The sequence below is a fragment of the Lemur catta genome, chromosome 1 (assembly GCF_020740605.2).
Source record: "Lemur catta isolate mLemCat1 chromosome 1, mLemCat1.pri, whole genome shotgun sequence".
Lineage (NCBI taxonomy): Eukaryota > Metazoa > Chordata > Mammalia > Primates > Lemuridae > Lemur > Lemur catta.
In genome coordinates this window covers 5,355,391-5,373,268 of record NC_059128.1, presented here as the reverse complement: position 1 = coordinate 5,373,268, position 17,878 = coordinate 5,355,391, and the positions used below count along the sequence as shown (strand labels likewise).

At 44.3% G+C, this 17,878-nt stretch overlaps 1 protein-coding gene and 1 pseudogene across 1 annotated transcript in view; one reads left to right on the top strand and one right to left on the bottom strand.

Annotated features, from left to right (window-relative positions):
• Positions 1-2,919: 2,919 nt before the first annotated feature.
• The window catches only part of EVL (Enah/Vasp-like), a 175,692-nt gene continuing 160,733 nt past the window's right edge, over positions 2,920-17,878 (top strand). The window contains exon 1 of the mRNA XM_045560798.1: positions 2,920-3,533. Coding sequence (XP_045416754.1) covers positions 3,529-3,533 — 5 coding nt within the window. The 5' untranslated portion in view covers positions 2,920-3,528. The remainder of the gene's footprint in view (positions 3,534-17,878) is intronic.
• On the bottom strand, positions 6,186-7,043 carry LOC123644688 (annotated as a pseudogene).

Below are 17,878 nucleotides of genomic sequence, written 5' to 3'. Positions count from 1 at the left end.
ACATTGAGAAGCCCTGCCTCCCACCCGCTGTGGGTGCCAGTTCCCTTGGCTCCCACCAGGCTCTGGCTGTCAGTGTCCAGGGCCGTTGTGAGACAGCAGCAGAAGTAGCAGGGAAGTTTCTTCCCTGAGGCTGATGGTGAAGAGGCCCCCAAGCTGGGGGCTGATGATTGGCTGGGAATGAGGGGGACTTTTGCTTTCCTCGGTGTGAGCTGGGTGGGGCTCCCCTTCCAGTGGCCTGAGGGCTGGTGGGAAAGGGCACAAGCTCCAGTGGCATCTGTAGTCCTCCCGGGATTGCTGGCTGGGCTGCCCCAGGGATGCACTTGGCTTAGTTTTCTTCATTTAATTAAGTGGGAATATTGAGTTCCTCTCAAGTGCAAACACTCAGGATTGGCTCCAGGAGCTTCCAGAACAGCAGGCCTGCTCCAGCTGGGGTCCTCAGTCCTCCCTCCCTCCTTGCAAACAGTGGTGCTAAGAAGTTGCCTTCCACAGGACAGGTACCAACTGTTCCCTTCCACCTACATCTGGCCAGGCTTCCCCTGGACTGGTCCAGGTCTTTGAGTCATCCCAGCAGGAAGCTGGAGTCTTCCCCACAATGACTGCAAGGCCTTCTTCCAAGTCATCCCTCCTGAGTCTTCCAAGCCAGGGAAACATGATCTTAAGTAAAGTTACTTTTTCAGCTGAGGAGCCCAAGAAAGGTAAAGTCAAAATAAGCTCCAGCTGTGAACCGCAGGCCATCCTCAAGGTGTGGAAGGCAAAATGGGCCAGCAGTCATTTATTAAATATATTTCTTGCCAGGTGGGACCAACACAAGCAGGAGCTTTGGTTTCCAAAAACGCCTGCACAGGCTGGTGATGCAGGGCACAGCTTTGGTTGGAAAAACGACGCTCGCTCAGGGTCCCTTCGGTTCCAGCACGGAGGATGGACGGGAGGCGGTGCACGGAGAGGAGTAAGACACGTTTGCTGGTCTTGTGAAGTTGACAGTCCAGTGGGGGAAGCCAGCAAGTAAAAAGACAATCCCAACAAGGGCTGGTGAGAGTGTGAGCCCTGAGACAGTACAGGGGATGGAGCCTTCAGCCCTGTAAAGGGTTGTGCTGGGAGTTCCAGGAGAGAGGTGACAGGCAGGTGGGACTGAAGATGACTTGCCAGGTAGGCAGAGGCCGTGGGCTGGGCATGAGGGGAGGTAGACACGTGCTTGGGGAGCTCCATACACACTGAATGAATGAATGAATGATAGAAAACAAATCGTGTCATATTTAAGGAAAGCAACTGTTGGTAATAACTGAATTGGGCTTTGAGATTCACGGTGTGAATGAAGAAGGGGTGCAGGGTTGGGTGTGGTGGCTCACGCCCATAATCCCAGTGCTTTGGGAGGCTGAGGTGTGAGGATCGCTGGAGCTCAGGAATTCGAGGCTGCAGTGAGCTGCGATCACACCGCTGTACAGCCTGAGCGACAGAGTGAGACCCTGTCTCCAAAAGTGTGGGGGGTAGGGTCACAGGTGGCCCCCCCCAGTCCCCTAAGACATCTGCTGTTGTCTAAGCATGCTTTACTTTGATTCTGGCATGAATTAGTAACTCACTTATGCTGGTTAATATAAACCAGACATGGTGTCATTGGTGAATCATCCAAAGCAACTGTGTTTCCTTAGATTATTTGTGGTAAGTGCGGTTTGTTTTGGCAAACGCTAAGTCATGGAGAAGATGGTCCATGGGGTTAGATGCTCAGCAGCGACTCCAGGCTGGAAAAGCTTCAAAAACCAGGAAGGCAGCATGCGACGCTGCAGGGAAGCAGACCAGGGACTGGGAGTCTGCAGAAATGCATAATTTTTAGGGTACAACAAGGCTCTTCTGTAACAAAGAGGCCAATCTTGACCCTGGGAAAAGAGGGACAAATGAGGTTAGGACAGGCTACACCCCTCAGGGGCTGCTAACAGGACTGTAGGAGACCGAGGTACTCTTTCAAGTTTGAGGACTCCAGGCTCAAACAAATATAGGAAGGACCGTGGAGATGCTACGACCAATCTCTAACGACCTCTGATGACCTGTGCACAGTGAAGGACAAGAAGCACACAGAGACGCAACCTGCAACCCGTGAGAATGACGTTCAACCCCAGCAAACTGTAATGGCTGTGCTCTGGGATGGTGAGTCAGAACACTGGCTTCAAAATTGGCTTCACCGTTCACTATGTCTTGGACACAACTACGTAACACACACAGACACCCCTCGATCTGGGTCAGGGATAGAACAGTGACCCGTCACTGCCCTCCAACTGCCAGACACTGGCAAATGCTTTACATGCTCTTGTTTAGATCCGTTTTTTTTAAGGTAGCTATTATTTCAATGTTACTGCGACACAGGGAGAGGGAGGCATGAGCCGCGACACTGGGGACTGGGTACACTCACATACCGGGAGCGACACCCTGCAGGGTTTAGGGTTTCCGGGCAGCCATGAGGATCACTAACCTTTAGGACGGCGATTTAAAAACCAGAAAAAATCTGGACGGTGACTACTTGATGCTGTGTGTCATAAATGTGATTTTCACAGGCTGCGGTTTTGGGGCGCCGGGTGGGGCTCTTGCTGAGCTGGGAGAGGTACTTCAGACACAGCGCCCCAAAGATGTGACTCCCGGCCCCCGCCTCGCGCCTTGTTTACAAAGAGAGGGACTCAGTCGTCGATGATTTCGACGCCCCTCGAACCAAGGCTGACCCTCGAGTCCGAGCGGGCCGGGTGCAAGCCCCGGCCGAGGGCTGGGCATCCTCGGGCCAACGCGCGCGACCCCGGAGCCCGCTGCAACCTCCGAGAGTGCGCGGGGCGCTCCACGTGCTCGCCGGCGCCCCGCCCTGTCCCTGCCCCCGCCCCGTGCCCGCCCTCCCCTAGAAGCCCCGCCCCCGAAGCGCGGCCCCGCCCCTCGCAGCCTCGGGCCCGGCCTTCCCGGAGGCGCGGACTGTGGGGCCCCGCGCCTTTTGTGTCGGGCTTCGGACGCCGCGCGCGCTCGTTCACCTCGGCGGCCACGGGCCGAGGGACGCGCGCGCGCGAGCCTGGTCCCCGCAGCGGGCGGAGGGGCGCACAGCCACGCGTGCACCCTCCATCCCGGCTCGCGGGCTGAAGCTCGCCCGCCTGGCCCTCGGGGACTCCGACCCACCCGCGCGCTCGCCCGGGGCCGCCGCCCCGAGACTCAGGCGGACGCGCGCGCGCTCCCGCCGGCCGGACCCCAGCCCGCTCGCCCCGGCGCCGCCACCGTCGGCGGGCGGCCTGGGCACGCGCCGCGCACACGCCGGCCCGGGCACGCGCGCCCGCCAAGATGGCAGGGGCCGGGGCCCGGCTGTCAGTCGCCGCCGCCGCAGCCCTTCCCCGCAGCTAGCGGCCCGGACGCCCGCCCCGAGAAGATGAGCCCCTGCTGCTGCCCGCAGCCCACTCAGACGCGGAGCCGCCGCGCCCGGGGCCGGCTCCCCCGCTAGCGCCCGCGCCCCAAGCCCCGCCGCCGCGCCGGGTCGCCCCCGGCCCGCCGCGCCCGCCCCCGGCAGCGACAATGAGGTGAGTCGGCCGGCGCCTCGCGCGAGGCGGGAGGGGGGGCGCCGCAGGGGCTGGCCTGGGGGCCTGCGGGGCCCCGAGGGGAGAGTGGGGGGCGCGGGGGCGTCCGCAGCACCGTGGGGGGCTCTGCAGAGATCTGGGGGGCACTCAGCGCGCGGGAACGGCTTGAGGAGACTCGCGGCGGGGCCGTCTGGAGGGTTGGGAGGGTCTGGCGGTGGCGGGGGGCCGGCGTTCCGGAGGGAGCGGGCGGCGCTGGCCTCAGCAGCTTGTGGGGAGCAGTCTTGGGCGGCGGGGGACCCGGGGCGGGAGGACGGGCTGCCCCCGCGGGCCGCTGGGGCCGCGAGCCCCCCGTGCGGCGCCTCCCAGCCCTGAGGAAGCCGGCCTGAAGCCCCCCTGGCCTTGGCTGCAGCCTCGCCGCCAGTGCCCGGAGCCGCCTTTCGGCTTACTTTTAAAGTGGTAATTTCCCCTCAATCTGGAGCTGGTAACCTCCTCTTCTCTCCATTCTCTTCCCATTTTCCTTTCTTTTGGCATTCCTGTAAAGTGCAGACCCCCCAAATGCACCACTCGTTGATTGAAGGAGCCTGGTGGTTATCAGGTCAAGAAATAAAAGAATGCCAGCACCCAGAAGCCCAGGTGCCCTCTCCCAGTTGCTACACCCTTCCTTCCTTTTCCAGAGATAACTATATCCTGATTTTTGCGGGGTAATTACTTGTTTTTTTCTGTGTAGTTTTACCTTCTAAACATCTATCCCGTAGAGAGTGGTGTCTTGCAGTTTTATTTTACCTGTTTTGTGAACTTTATATAAATGAAATAGTACAATACATAATCTTTTGTGTCTGATTTCACTCAAGACATGTTTGAGATTGAACCGTTCTGCTGTAACAGTTATTCATTTTTATTGATCTCTAGTATTTCCTTGTATGAATATACCACAGTTTATCCATTTGACTGTTGGTAAACATCTGAGTTGTTTCTAGCTTTACTGGCTACTAATAATGCTGTTATGAATATTCCTGTGTCTCTCCTGGTGCATTTATTTCTGTGGGGTATGTACCTACCAGTAGAATTTTTAAATCAAAAGATGTGTGTATCTTTAGCTTTAGTAGAAAATACCAAGTTTCCAAAGTGGTTATACCAGTTTCCACTCCCACCCGCAAGTGTATGAGAGCTCCTACTGCCTCACATCCTTGTCAGCACTTGGTATTGGCAGTCTTAAATTTGACACTCTGGTGAATGTGAAGTGGTATTCCATTGTGGTTTTAATCTGCAGTTTCCTCTTGACTAATGAGGTTGAACTTCTTTTCATGTTTGTTTGGTATCTTTTCTGAAGTGTCTGTTCACATATCTTGCCCAATTTTCTTCTGGGGTTTACATGGCCTTTTCTTTCTAATTTGTAGGTGTTCTCCTCTAAAATCAAGAAAATGGTTTCCTATAACATCTTCTAGAAAGAAGCCTTGCTATTTTGCCTTTCACATTAAGATATATAGTCCACCTGGAATTGATTGTGTAACATGAAAAAGGGATTAAATTTTGACAGTATTTGACTTGACACTATTTATTCAGTACCATTTATTGAAAAGATTATTTTTCCCCATAGCTCTGCAGTGCCACCATTTGGGGTCATTTTCTTTCTGGCTGAGGAATACCCTTTAGTATTCCTTTAGTGCAGGTCTGCTGGCAACACATTCTTAGTGTTTGTTTAAAAATGTCATTATTTATATTTCATTTTTTTCTTTTCTTTTCTTTCTTTTGTATTCATTCATTCATTCAGAGACAGGGTCTCATCCTGTTGTCCAGGCTGGAATGCAGTAGTGCAGTCATAGCTCACTGCAGCCTCCAAGTGTTATGATCAAGTGATCCTCCTGCTTCAGGCCCCTGAGCAACTGGGACTTCCAGCGAATGCCACCATGCCTGACTATTTTTTTTTCTTTTTTTTAGAAATGGGGTCTTGCTATGTTGCCCAGGCTAGTCCTGAGCTCCTGATCTCAGGTGATCCACCTGAGCTTCCCAAAGTGCTAGGATTACAGGTACAAGCTACCTTACCTGGTCCATTTTTTCTTTTTGTAAACAGCTTTATTGAGATACAATTCATATACCATAAAATTTACCTATTTAAAGCATATAGTTCAGTAGTTTTTAGAATATTCATAGTTACCATTGTCACAATCTAATTTTAAGAACATTTTTCTCCATTTTCAAAGGGTCTTTTCATTAGTTATAGAATTCTTGGTTTGTCATTGTTATCTTTTAGCATTTTTTAAAGTTAATTTACTTTCTTTTTCTTTCTTTTTTTCTTCTTTTTTTTTTTTTTTTGAGACAGAGTCTCACTCTGTTACCTGGGCTAGAGTGCCATGGCGTCAGCCTAGCTCATAGCAACTTCAAACTCCTGGGCTCAAGCAATCCTACTGCCTCAGCCTCCCGAGTAGCTGGGCCTACAGGCATGTGCCACCATGCCTGGCTACCTTTTTCTATATATTTTTAGTTGTCCGGTTAATTTCTTTCTATTTTTTTAGTAGATACGGGGTCTCGCTCTTGCTCAGGCTGGTCTTGAACTTCTGACCTCAAGCGATCCTCCCGCCTTGGCCTCCCGTAGTGCTAGGATTATAGGCGTGAGCCACTGTGCCCGGCCTACTTTATTTTTCTTGTATAAAAACCCTATGTCGTAGCCACTGCTGGAGCCTGGGTCGTCTGCATGGAGACCTAGATGTGAGTCTTTATGAGATGATCAGTGAATTCCTGATAGGGAGACTTGGTGAATACAGTCTGTTTCCAGAGATCAGGGGTCAGATAGATGTAGGTCTTGGAGATAGCATCAAAGGTGGCCTTGGTGAAGTTGCCCAGGGTGGCAGTGCAGCCCCCAGCTGAGGTGTAGCTGTCCTCAATACCAGCCATCATCAGCAGCTTCTTGGGCACAGGGGCCAGGTCGATGCCAGTGCTTCTGGGGTTGGGGATGAGGCATACCAGCACAGAACCACAGTAGCCTGTCACTTTGCAAGAGGTGACGTGGGGCTTGCCAATCTTGTTCCCCCAGTGGCCTCTCTGCATGGAGACAGTGGAGAGCTTGGCCAGGATGATAGCCCCTCGGATGGTAGTTGCCACGTCCTTGGAGCACTTAATACCCAGGCTGACATGGCCATTGTAGTCCCCACTGGCAACAGATGCCTTGAAGCTGGTCTGCTAGCCAGTGCTGGTCTGGCTTTTGCACTGGCATAGTCTTCAAAAAAACCTCATTTTTCAAGGATGCCAAAACAGTCAATGATCTCAGACTCCTTGATGGGCAGGGAGAAGAGATAGATCTCCTCCAGAGACTTGATCTTCGTGTCCTTGACCAGGTGGTCCAGCTTGGTGACAGGGATCCACTCTTTGTCCTGGGCCTTGCCTGCACAGTTCCACACCTCAGCCATGGCCCCAGCCCCAGCCCTGACTGCTGCTGCTGAAGCCTTCCTTGCAGCCTCCCATTCCAGGGCTCCTGGTGCCTCCAGGCCCTCCAGCTATACCAGTGTCATCTGTCATTTGGTGTTTTCTTGCCATTTAGTGTTTTCTCAGGGAATTCTTTTAGCATTTTGAAGCCATCTCAATATCTCTGACTCTGGATGGTTTCTGTTGCCATGTCACTTGTCAGTCTGTTGTTCCTTTGAAAGTGGTCTGTCTTTTCCCCTGCGGCTTTTGTCTTTTTTCCAGCAGTTTTTCTGTGCTGTCCTTTGTGTGGATTTCTTTTTATTTATAACTGGGGTTCTTAGGGCTTCTTGAATCTGTGCCTTCATGTCTTTCATTTGTTTTGGAAGTCATCAGCCATTAGTACTTCAATTATTGCTTCTGCCCCATTTTCTCTTATCTTTCTTTCTGGGACTACAGTGATAGATGTTAGACTATGTCATGGTATTGTCTATGTCTCTTACTTTTTTTCTGTTTTCTATGTTTCTTCTTTATCCTGGATATCTCCTCCTCACTTATTTCTCTCTTTCCTGTTGTATATCATCTGCTATTAAACCTATCCATTGAGTTTTTAATTTCAGTTATTTTATGTTTTTGGTTTTTAATTTCCATTTGGTTCTCTTTTATGGTTCCCAATTATCTGCTAAAATTATCAAGTTTGTCTTTTATCTCCTTGAACACGGTTTGCATACGTCTCTTAAAGTCTGTGTCTGATTATGGCAATACTGTGAGTCATTTCCAATGTTTGTTGGTTTTCATTTCTATTGTCTTGTCTCCTTATGTGCCTCGTGTGTTTTTTTTTTAAATGTGTGCTGACATGATGTATGCGAAATCATTTGTAGAAATAATTTGAGACCAAAGATGATGTTTTTCTCTTTCAGAGATAATTCACATTTGCTTTTGTCAGGCAGATGGGGGCACTTACAATCTGGGATCCCTTCAGTCCAGTTTCAGGGATCGAGATGTTTCTAAGCTGAGCTGCAGTTCTTGTGAGGACAAGCCTGTTCTGTTCACCTTTCCTCCTAGCGTTCACCTCTTTACCTGCCCCTTGACTCTCCCAACACCAAACTTAACATTCCCTTTGAAATTGACAAACACCCCTGGGAAAAAGTAACTCATCTAGTGAGCCTCTGACTTGCCTCCAAGCAGATATTTATTACATCTTTCCCTAGCTTTTCTCCTTCCCTTTAGTTAGCTAGAGGATTGTTCTGATTTACTTAGTTTGCCGTTGCTGGAAATAAAAGCCCCTGATTTTTGCATTTTCAGTGACAGTTTGAGTCAATATTCCATTTTGGAAATTTATGCTACTAAATCATGGAAGCTGTGGAAAACAGTAACACTCATTTTCTTGTGTTCTGCCCTAATATGTTAGATTGTTTCTGTCAGTTTGTGAAACACTCTTGCAATCAAGATAATTTTAAGAGTAAATCTTTAACTCCTCTTAATATATAATTAATTGGAAAAATGGCAGTTTAGCTCAGGTCATTACCGTAAATCAGGTGCTTTTCTCTCTTCTTTCTGTGGTCACATCTTTCTCCTGTCTTGACTTCCTTAATTGTTTATTTGATAAAAATTACACTTTAACTGGTCCTCTTGAATAGAACACTTAATTTTTTGATCAACAATAGCCTAATAGCATTCTCAGATCCCATTCTATTAGATGAGGTAACAAGTCACGGACATAGAGATGAAAATTCTTAGAAGTAGTTTTTCCAGAATGAAAAACCATTTTCTTTTTTTGAGTCAGTCATTTGTTTATATAGTTTTCTTAAAGCGATGCCGACAGTATATCATGGTTCTCTTTCTCAGACTGCTTGTAGTTAAGCATCTGTACGTGTATATTTACTGTACCTGAAGGATGCAGCTTTAGTAAATGGGCTCAAATGAGTCCAAGGGATCTATTCATTACCCCTGTTGTCAACTGATTTGATTTAGTTATAAGCAATTTGATTCACCCATAGCAAACACTTTCCTTTTTGTTCAGTCCTGAATTTTTTTAATGAAAGTAACACATCGTTTCTCTTGATAGGTAATCTCATGGGAGTACGTAGGTGCGACCTACTGATAAAAGTCTGAAATGTAGTCTCCAAACTGTGTCCTTTTGGAGTGTCTCAGAAAGTCGCAAAGATGGAGGTGCGCTCTCACAGATCAACTGAGCACTCGGAGCACATGGCCACTTATTTTAGCAAAAGAGTATTGTTGGATCAGATTATTCAGATGATTAAGGCTGAGTCTGAGTTTTTCTTTATTTTCTAGGCTATTGCCTGAATTCTTGTTTCCCTTTTCCTAACAGACCTTATGTAATTTTGTATCTTTATTCAGAAGTCATTCTGTTGCATGATAGTGGATTAGATGGGGTAAGGTGGTGGAAGGAACTAAACCCTCCCCGCTCCCTGCCACAAAAATAGTCCCCGTACCTAAAAGAGTTACAGAGATTTATTAGGTCCCTTTCTGTACCTACTTAAAAAAAAAAAAAAAAACATCACCTACACATACACAATAGGCAATATATTCCTGCTTATATATTTGAGTCATTTATCTATTGCGAATATTCTCTTCCGTGAACATTTTTCCTATCTGCCTTTTATCTTTCAAAGATTAAATACATAAAAGTTTAAAATGTTTATGTCATTAAGTTGTTTTCTTTGTGATTTTCCCATCATTTCTAACATTTAGGATAGCATTTTTCTAGAAGTTTGATTATTAAATTTTTTTTCTGTTATGCACATACAGTCCGTATCTGTGGGTTCTGTATCCGTGGATTCACTCAACCTCAGATCAAAAGTATATTTTAAAAAAAGGATGGTTGCATCTGTAGTGAACATAGACTTTTTTCCTTGTCATTATTCCCTAAATGGTATAGTATATAACTGCTATATACCATTCACATTGTATTGGTTTTTAGAAATGTTCTAGAGATTATTTAAAGTATGGGGGAGGATGTGTGTGGGTTATATGCAAATACTGTGCCATTTTTATATAAGGACTTGAGCATGATCAGATTTTGGTATCTGAGGGAAGTCCTGGAACCAATCCCCTGTGGATATTGAGGGACAACTGTTTATAACAATTTTAAAAAATTTATTCAAATTGTCTGGAATATGAGGAGAAAACTGAAATTACGTTTTTCTTCAAAATTGCTGGTCAGATAGATATGTGATTACATCAGTAGTTTATATGACAGAGATATCAGCAACGTTTTCTATTAATAGTTTGGATGGCAGTGCAGATATCTGGATCCCCAAATCCAGGGGGCATGGTTGTAGCTGGTCATGTCTAAATGAGTGAGGACCACCTCTAATCCTGAGAAAGCTTACCTGCCCCCACTGGGGCCAGCCTTGTATATGTGAGGCATGGCCAGTCTAGTGTATCAGCAGGTCTGGTTTTGTGCCAGGAACCGCCTCATCTGGGCCAAGGGCACTTTATCAATCTTGGAGTTATACAGAATGCAGTGTGATTATGGGGTACAGTATAAGATACACAGGCACAAATGCAGTCTTTATTTATCACCCTTACCTTGTACTAGCTAACATAGTTGGGTCCAAGTACATTTTTGAACTTAGTGCTACAGATTGAGGGTAGGGGCACATTTCTCCAGATGGCATTGGAAGTCATCTTAAGAAGATGAGCTGTGGGGGCTATAGGACTTCTGTGTATGTGTGTGCAAACACACGTGTATGTGTATCTTTCTAGGCTTTCTTCTGTCTGCCTGTTTTTAGGCCAGTGCCATTACTATATTTACCTTGTGGACAGTGATTTTAATTTGAGCAACATCCTTTTATTAAAGTAATGTCATTGTAAATTTTGCTGATTTGGTGATTGGTTTTGTTTGTATTTAATTTTTTGCTTATCTAGTTATATAAACATAAGACATTTAAACTTAGTTTTGTGGCTGGGCGCAGTGGCTCACGCCTGTAATTCTAGCACTCTGGGAGGCCGAGGCGGGAGGATTGCTTGAGCTTAGGAGTTCAAGACCAGCCTGAGCAAGAGCAAGACCCCGTCTCTACTAAAAATAGAAAACTTAGCTAGGTGTCCTGGCATGAGCCTGTAGTCCCAGCTCCTCTGGAGGCTGAGAGCGGGAGGATTGCTTGAGCCCAGGAGTTTGAGGTTGCTGTGAGCTATGATGACACCACTGCACTCTACCCAGGGAGACACAGTACGACTCTGTCTCAAAAAAATAAATAAATAAACTTAGTTTTATAATGATATATATATAATCTGCATGAAAATAAATTAAATCAGTATTGTTCCACATGAAGATTTTTCCCCTTTAAAGGGAATCTTTTTACTACCCAAATTTGAGAAACCTTGCAGTAGACTACAGCCATCCCTCAGGGATACTGTCGGTTCAGTTCCAGAGCACTGCAATAAAGCAAATATCACACTAAAGTGAGTCAAATGAATTTTTTGGTTTCCCAGTGCATATAAAAGTTGTAGTTATACTATACTATAGTCTGTTAAGCATGCAGTAGCATAATGTTTAAAAAAACAACATGCATACCTTCATTAAAAAGACTTTATTGCTAAAAAAATGCTAACGAAGTGAGCACGTGCTGTTGGAAAAATGGCATTGAAAGACTTGCTCAACACAGAGTTGCCACAAACCTTCAATTTGGAAAAATTTGCAATATCTATGATGCTCAATAAAGCAAGGTATGTCTGTATAAGCTTGATAAAGAGACTCCGAGTTGTTAAATGAAGGTATTATAAGTGCTATCGTAAGAGCGATGGTAACTGAAACAAAAGTACTTAAGCTGACATCGGAGTGGGAAAGGTAGCTGGCTGCCTTGTCAAAGGATTGTAAGTAGAGTTTCCTCTTTCCTAGCCTAAAAGAAATCTCCATAGAAATAATTTTCTGGTGGTATTTTTTTTTTACCTATTTAAAAAATAACATTTTTTTCTGATTTAAATGTAGTATCTGTTGAACATAGAGAATTTGAAAACAGAAAGGTATAAAGAAGACAATGAAAAGCACCATTGATCCTGCTGTTTACAGATAACCACATTAAACATGTGGTGTAGTTTCTTTATCTTTTTCAGGTATAAGCATAACATTTTTACAAAATTGATAGTGTGCTGTATATTTGTTGGGCATTTTACATTTAATGTGTGCATTTCACCTTTATTGAATATTCTTTGAAAATATTTTAAATAGCGAAATAATAGTCTATCAGACTGATTACTATAATTTATCTATAGCATATATTTTAATAGTATTATTGGAACCAAAGGGTATAAACATTTCTAAAAGGTTATCGAAACATACTGCCAGAATGTTCATGTTAAATAAGAGAGAAAGTTAATGAAAGGAATTATAATCCTGTAGGTTTAACTTGGAGATTCTCCTACCAAAAAAAAAAAAAGAAAGCAAAGGAAGGTCTAGGAAAGGAATCAGAAGAGAGAAGTAAAGAGTAAAGGAAAAAAAGTATTATGCTTAGGAATGGGGTAGTTCCATCTGCTCACCAGTGGAGGGAACCCTGCTCCTGGTTCGTCTGTAGCTATGGTCCCTGAAGATGGACTGTGTTTTTAGGGCTGTGGGAGACATCCACTATTCGGTTTGCAGTTAATGTAGGTATGCGAGGGAACGTTTCTTAAAATTCTGAGTTAGATTTTAAAGTTTAGAGTTCAATTTATCCCCTCTATTCTAAGCATCCTGGGCTTTATAGTCAGACAGACCTGAATTCTGCCCCAGAGCTGCTACTAATCAGCTGACTTTGAGCAAATTACTTAACCTTTATGAGCCTCCATTTTTCTCAAATATAGGTGAGGACAATCCCACTTTCTTCAGAGGGTTTTTGGGAGGATCAAATGAAAAAATATGAAAAGTCTTAGCTTACGATTTTCAATAAAGTTTAGTTATATAGCCTTTCACCCCAATTTGTTGTATCTGTGAAGAAGATAAACCCCAGAAAATCTGGGACAATGCTGATGTCAGATATTCTGCCCTTTTGTCAGAGCACTGTATAACTGACCTTCGTATGTGATAATTTTTTGGTTTAGAAACCTTAGTTGCTATTGATGCATCAACTTCTAAAAAAGATTCAGGGACATTCTCTAAAAAAGACATGAAATAGAACTATTAAAATAAAGATAGAACAGGAGGATGTCATTTTGATGGTAAAGGAGATAATTGTATGAGAAATTTAGATTAAGAAATAGTTACTACAGTTGAGCACACTTAGCTGTGAAATTCATAGAAGCTGTGGCAGAAAGGGAAGCATGAACCAATGCGCCTCTCATTGTGTAGTGAAAGAACACATGCCTTTGTATAGTTCTAAAGACATGTTTTCTAGGGATATTTAAGAGGCAATGGACAACAGACCCATATTTTTTCTTCTGTAACTGTTTATATGTGTGTAACTGCCTAAATTTTCCCTGCTATACTGTGGACTTCATAAAGGCAGGGATTATGTTGGTTTTGATCTCTGCTACGTCCTTAGGGCCTAGCACTTGGCACTTGGTGGCACTTAGTGGATGCTTAATAAACATTGACACTGCCACCTGTGTCTAAAATGGATAGTTTATCATGGCATTCATCCCAGCTTGGCGTGGATCCTTCTAAGTACAGCATTCCAGGTAGCCACCCCCAAATAGTAGAAGCCACCACCCAAGTGAAAGCTGTTTCATTGAGTGCTTAATGACTTCATGCATTACTGAGGTGACAGTGATTTAGTCTGTTGTATCCACACTGCTGCCATGAGACATGATTTGTTTGATGATATGTGGGTGGGTTTTTTTCCTGTTAAGTATTTCTAAGGACATTATCTACTGTGACCCTCAGTTCATAAGAATCACTGGGGAGAAGAGTGTGTGTATCTGTGTCCTTCCAAAATGGAGATCCCAGGGATGAATGAATGCTTTTCTTTCTTTCTATTTTAAATTAATAGACTTTATACTTGAGAACAGTTTCAGATTTATAGAAAAATTGAGCAGATAGTAAAGAGAGTTCTCATATACCTCCTCCACACATTATAGTTTGCCCTATTATTAACAGCTGATGTTAGTATGATACATTATTATTGATACATTATTATTAATTTAATTAAAGTCCGTAGTTTATTCAAGTTTCCTTTGTTTTTACCTGATGTCCTTTTTATGTTCCAGGGTCCCATTCAGGACAGTATATTACATTTAGTTGTGTATCTATTTAGGCTCCTCTTGGTGGTGACAATTTCTCACACTTTCCTGTTCTTGACTATTTTGAGGAGTGCTGGTCAGGTATATTATAGGATGCCCCTCTATTGGAATTTGTCTGATTTTTTTCTCATGACCAGACAGGGGTTGTAAGTTTTAGCAGGGAAGATCACGGGGGTAAAGTGCCATTTTTATACATCATATTGAGGGCACATACTATCATTGTGGGGGTTGACACTGACCTTAATCACCTGGCTGAAGTAGCACTTGTCAGGTTTCTTCACTATAAAGTTACTTTTCCCCCCCTGCTTTCCCATTGTACTCTTTTCACCGAAGTCACTATGCGCAGCATACCCCTAAGGAGTAGGGAGTTATGTTCCCTCTCGTGATGAATGCTTTTGAAATTTTAATAATTATGTATTTACTTTCATGTGTATTAGAAAAAAATGAGCACATCAGCTCCATGATGTTTTAGCTGTATTTCCCAGAAAACTGTACCTGAGACAAAGGCTCATGTGAGAGGATTTTTGGAGGGGAGTGTTACCCCAAGAAACTGGAAAGAGGGAAGGGAGGGACACAGGGAAAGATGAGCCGTACAAGCATTCATTAAGGGTTAGGCCCCACTGTAAGCCCCAGTTACTTAGTCCCACGGGCCTCGACATCTGGGGAAGAAAGGGAGAAGCACATATACGTTAGCTACTCTCTCCGTCTGTCAGAGAGTGGCCCCCAAGGGCATTAACCCACCTGCACCTACTGGCGTTCACAGATGGGTTCTGAGGGGGTTCCTGTGGCATCCCACTGGGGCAGCAATGGGGAACCCAGGAGTGGGGCTGGGAGAAGGCTTGCTTATTATTATCAATAAATAAAAATAAGTACCTTTCTTTTTTTTCCAGTCTTTTCCCTCATAGCTTCTCAATTTTCAAGCATAAGGTGGAAAGCTTTCTTCATTTCCAGGTTGAATTCAGCAGTGTTTTTTCTAATAATGGTTTTTTTTTTTCTTTTTCAAACATTTAAATCTCTGGTCCACTTGGAATCAATACGTGGTTTGAGAGTTGGATTCAATTTTATCCTTTTCCATCTCATTATTCAGTTTTTCCAATAATATTTATTAAAAAGTCCATTTTCTCCCAGTGTTTTGAGATGCTGCCTTTTGTCATATATAATTAATTGAACCTATTTCTGGATGTTCTGTTCCATTGAGCTATATTTATCCATATGCTACCACCTCACTTTTAATTAAAGAGGCTTTCTAATTTGTGTTCATATTTGGTAGGGTTAGTACTCTGTCATTGCTCTAATTTGATTTTAAAGATTAGGTAAATAATAGCATTCATGTTAAACAGTCATAACAAAAATCATGAGCAAAGTTTGGGAAATAGTGTTTTAACCCAAGGCAACAAATCCGGAATGGTGTGATTTAGGCATCTGTGCGACCCTCGGGGAGAATTCTCATTTATGACACGATGCTTGCGGCTTTCGAATATGAATCTCCAAGGAGGCACGAGTGAGGCTAGAGGTCATTCATAGGCAACATGACTTTTCAGGATGGGATTGTTAGCACAGTTGAGGCAACCCCTACCATCAGTCCCTCTGCACACACACACACACACACACACACACACACAATTATGAAGGGAGCATGATTTATTTTGGAGATTTTTGCCTGTAAAAAATACTTATTTAGAAAACCATAGAAAGTTAGATTCAGAAACTTAGAGTTCAGTAATTTTCAGCCCACGCTAACATCAGAAACACTTGTGAAGGCCCTCCCCACCCCCAGCCCCCAGTGCCAGGGCCCCACCTCAGATAGTTAAGTAATCTGGGGTAAGGGTTAGCTTGTTTTGTTTTGGTTTGGTTTAAGTCTTCAGGTACCGAAATGTGCAGCCAGAGTTAAGGACTACTGACCTGGCATCGCAGTCCCATTCGAATCAGTGTACCTGGAACGTGGGAAGCATGCAGGAAATGTCTGTTGAATAACACATAAGCCCCCTCATTTGTCAGATGAAAATACAGACTCCAGAGGCCACTTGCCTGGGGCTCACAAGTTAGTGGGGTAATAGAGACATAAAGCCCATGTTTCTTGTCTCTCAGTTCTGTTTTTTTTCATTTCCTCCATCCATATTTTCCTCTTTAGTTATAGACAAAAGTGACCAAGAACATTTTTGCTATCTTGACTCATGTATTGTCCAATTTTATGACCTAAACCCTAGCTCTTACTTATACAGAAAAAACATGGGAATGAGTCTTAGACTTTGTGGCAAGATAATTGGACTGTGCTGAACTTTCAACCTATATTCTGTGTCAACCCATCTCTAAGTTGGGTGGGACAGGGGAGAAGGAGGCAAAAGAACAGGGAACCAGCATTAGTCACGTGATCTGTTAGGTACCAGGCTCTGAGCTTAGGAGTTCACAGTTATGACCTCTTTGTTTGGCAGGGGAGGGAGCTCCACAACTCCAGCAGTAAAGCGTGTTGGATTTTTAGAGTGCTTGATGAGATTATTTTTGATTAATGCTTTATTTTAATTAGGATTTTATGGATTTCTGTTAGTCGACAGTGATTCCAAATCGCTGTTTTCCCACACCCCAGCTGTGTCATCCAGTGTTGATTTGGGTAGTCCTCTGGAAAAGACCCAAGTTTCAAAACTACAGAAGTTGTGGCGACCAAGTAGAAAAAACCTGAATGAAATGATGCATGATTGCATAAGAAGGCTCCCCTCTGGTTTAGTTTTAAACAAAGGTCCTAGTAAGTTGTGTTGGAATGGGGTTTCTGCTTCTAGCAGTGGTTTATTAGGTTGTTTGGACCAGTCTTACTAACAACACAAGAAAAAGTAAAAAATTAAAAACAAAAATTAGTTTGAAGGCATAGGAGAGGTACAAGGCAGAAAGGATCTGCCAGACCAAGATTTGGTAGAGGATAGAAACCCAACAGGTAGGGGTGACATTTGGCACTATTTGTCATCTTGAAGCAGTTGCCAATGATGAAATTGTCACCTGAGAAGATGATTAGAGATTTAGGCAGATTCATGGGGCTGAGGAGATTAAAATTGGCATTTAGAGCTTGCCAAGGAGGAGGAGCCCTAGTAAACGCCCCAGATTTTTTGTAAGGGCTCTGCTTAGGGGCAAGGATGAAACAGAAATAGACTGTCCCTCCCAGAGCCTGAAGTACTGCTTTGAATCAACTCAATATCTGATTAGATTAAGGTGATCTGGGGTTGTTTGGGTCCCTGGCCCATCTACCTATCAGAAGGAAAACTAAATCCTCTCTAGAGATGCATGGCATCACCCAGAGCCTTGAATTAGCCGTAAAATTTTCATATGCAATAATTGGCACCCAATCAGAAGTTATCGGATATGTGAGAAGATATAACTTAACCAGGAACCAAGAGAAAAAATAGATAATAGGAACAAACATAATGAAATCATCTGACTTGGGTTTTAAAAGAACTGTGATTAGTATGTTCAAGGAAATTGTGCTGTACCTTTGTTGTTCACCATGGCCATCTCAGCTTAGAGGCTGACTCAAACTTCAGATAAGACTGTATATAGTTTGTCTGGGGTGGACACGTCTGAACAAGTGTATCTGCCACTTGTCATCAGGTATATTTTCATGATTGTACATGAAACATTAACATCTTTGCTTAATCCCATACTGTGTAGTTTTTAGGTTGGGACAGGAGAGAAATTGGAATGATGGTCACAGGCTTTTAGAACTTACAGCTAGAAGAGCCCCTGGAGGTCAATATTCTGACCTTGTGGTTTTTATCTTTGAGACAAGCATA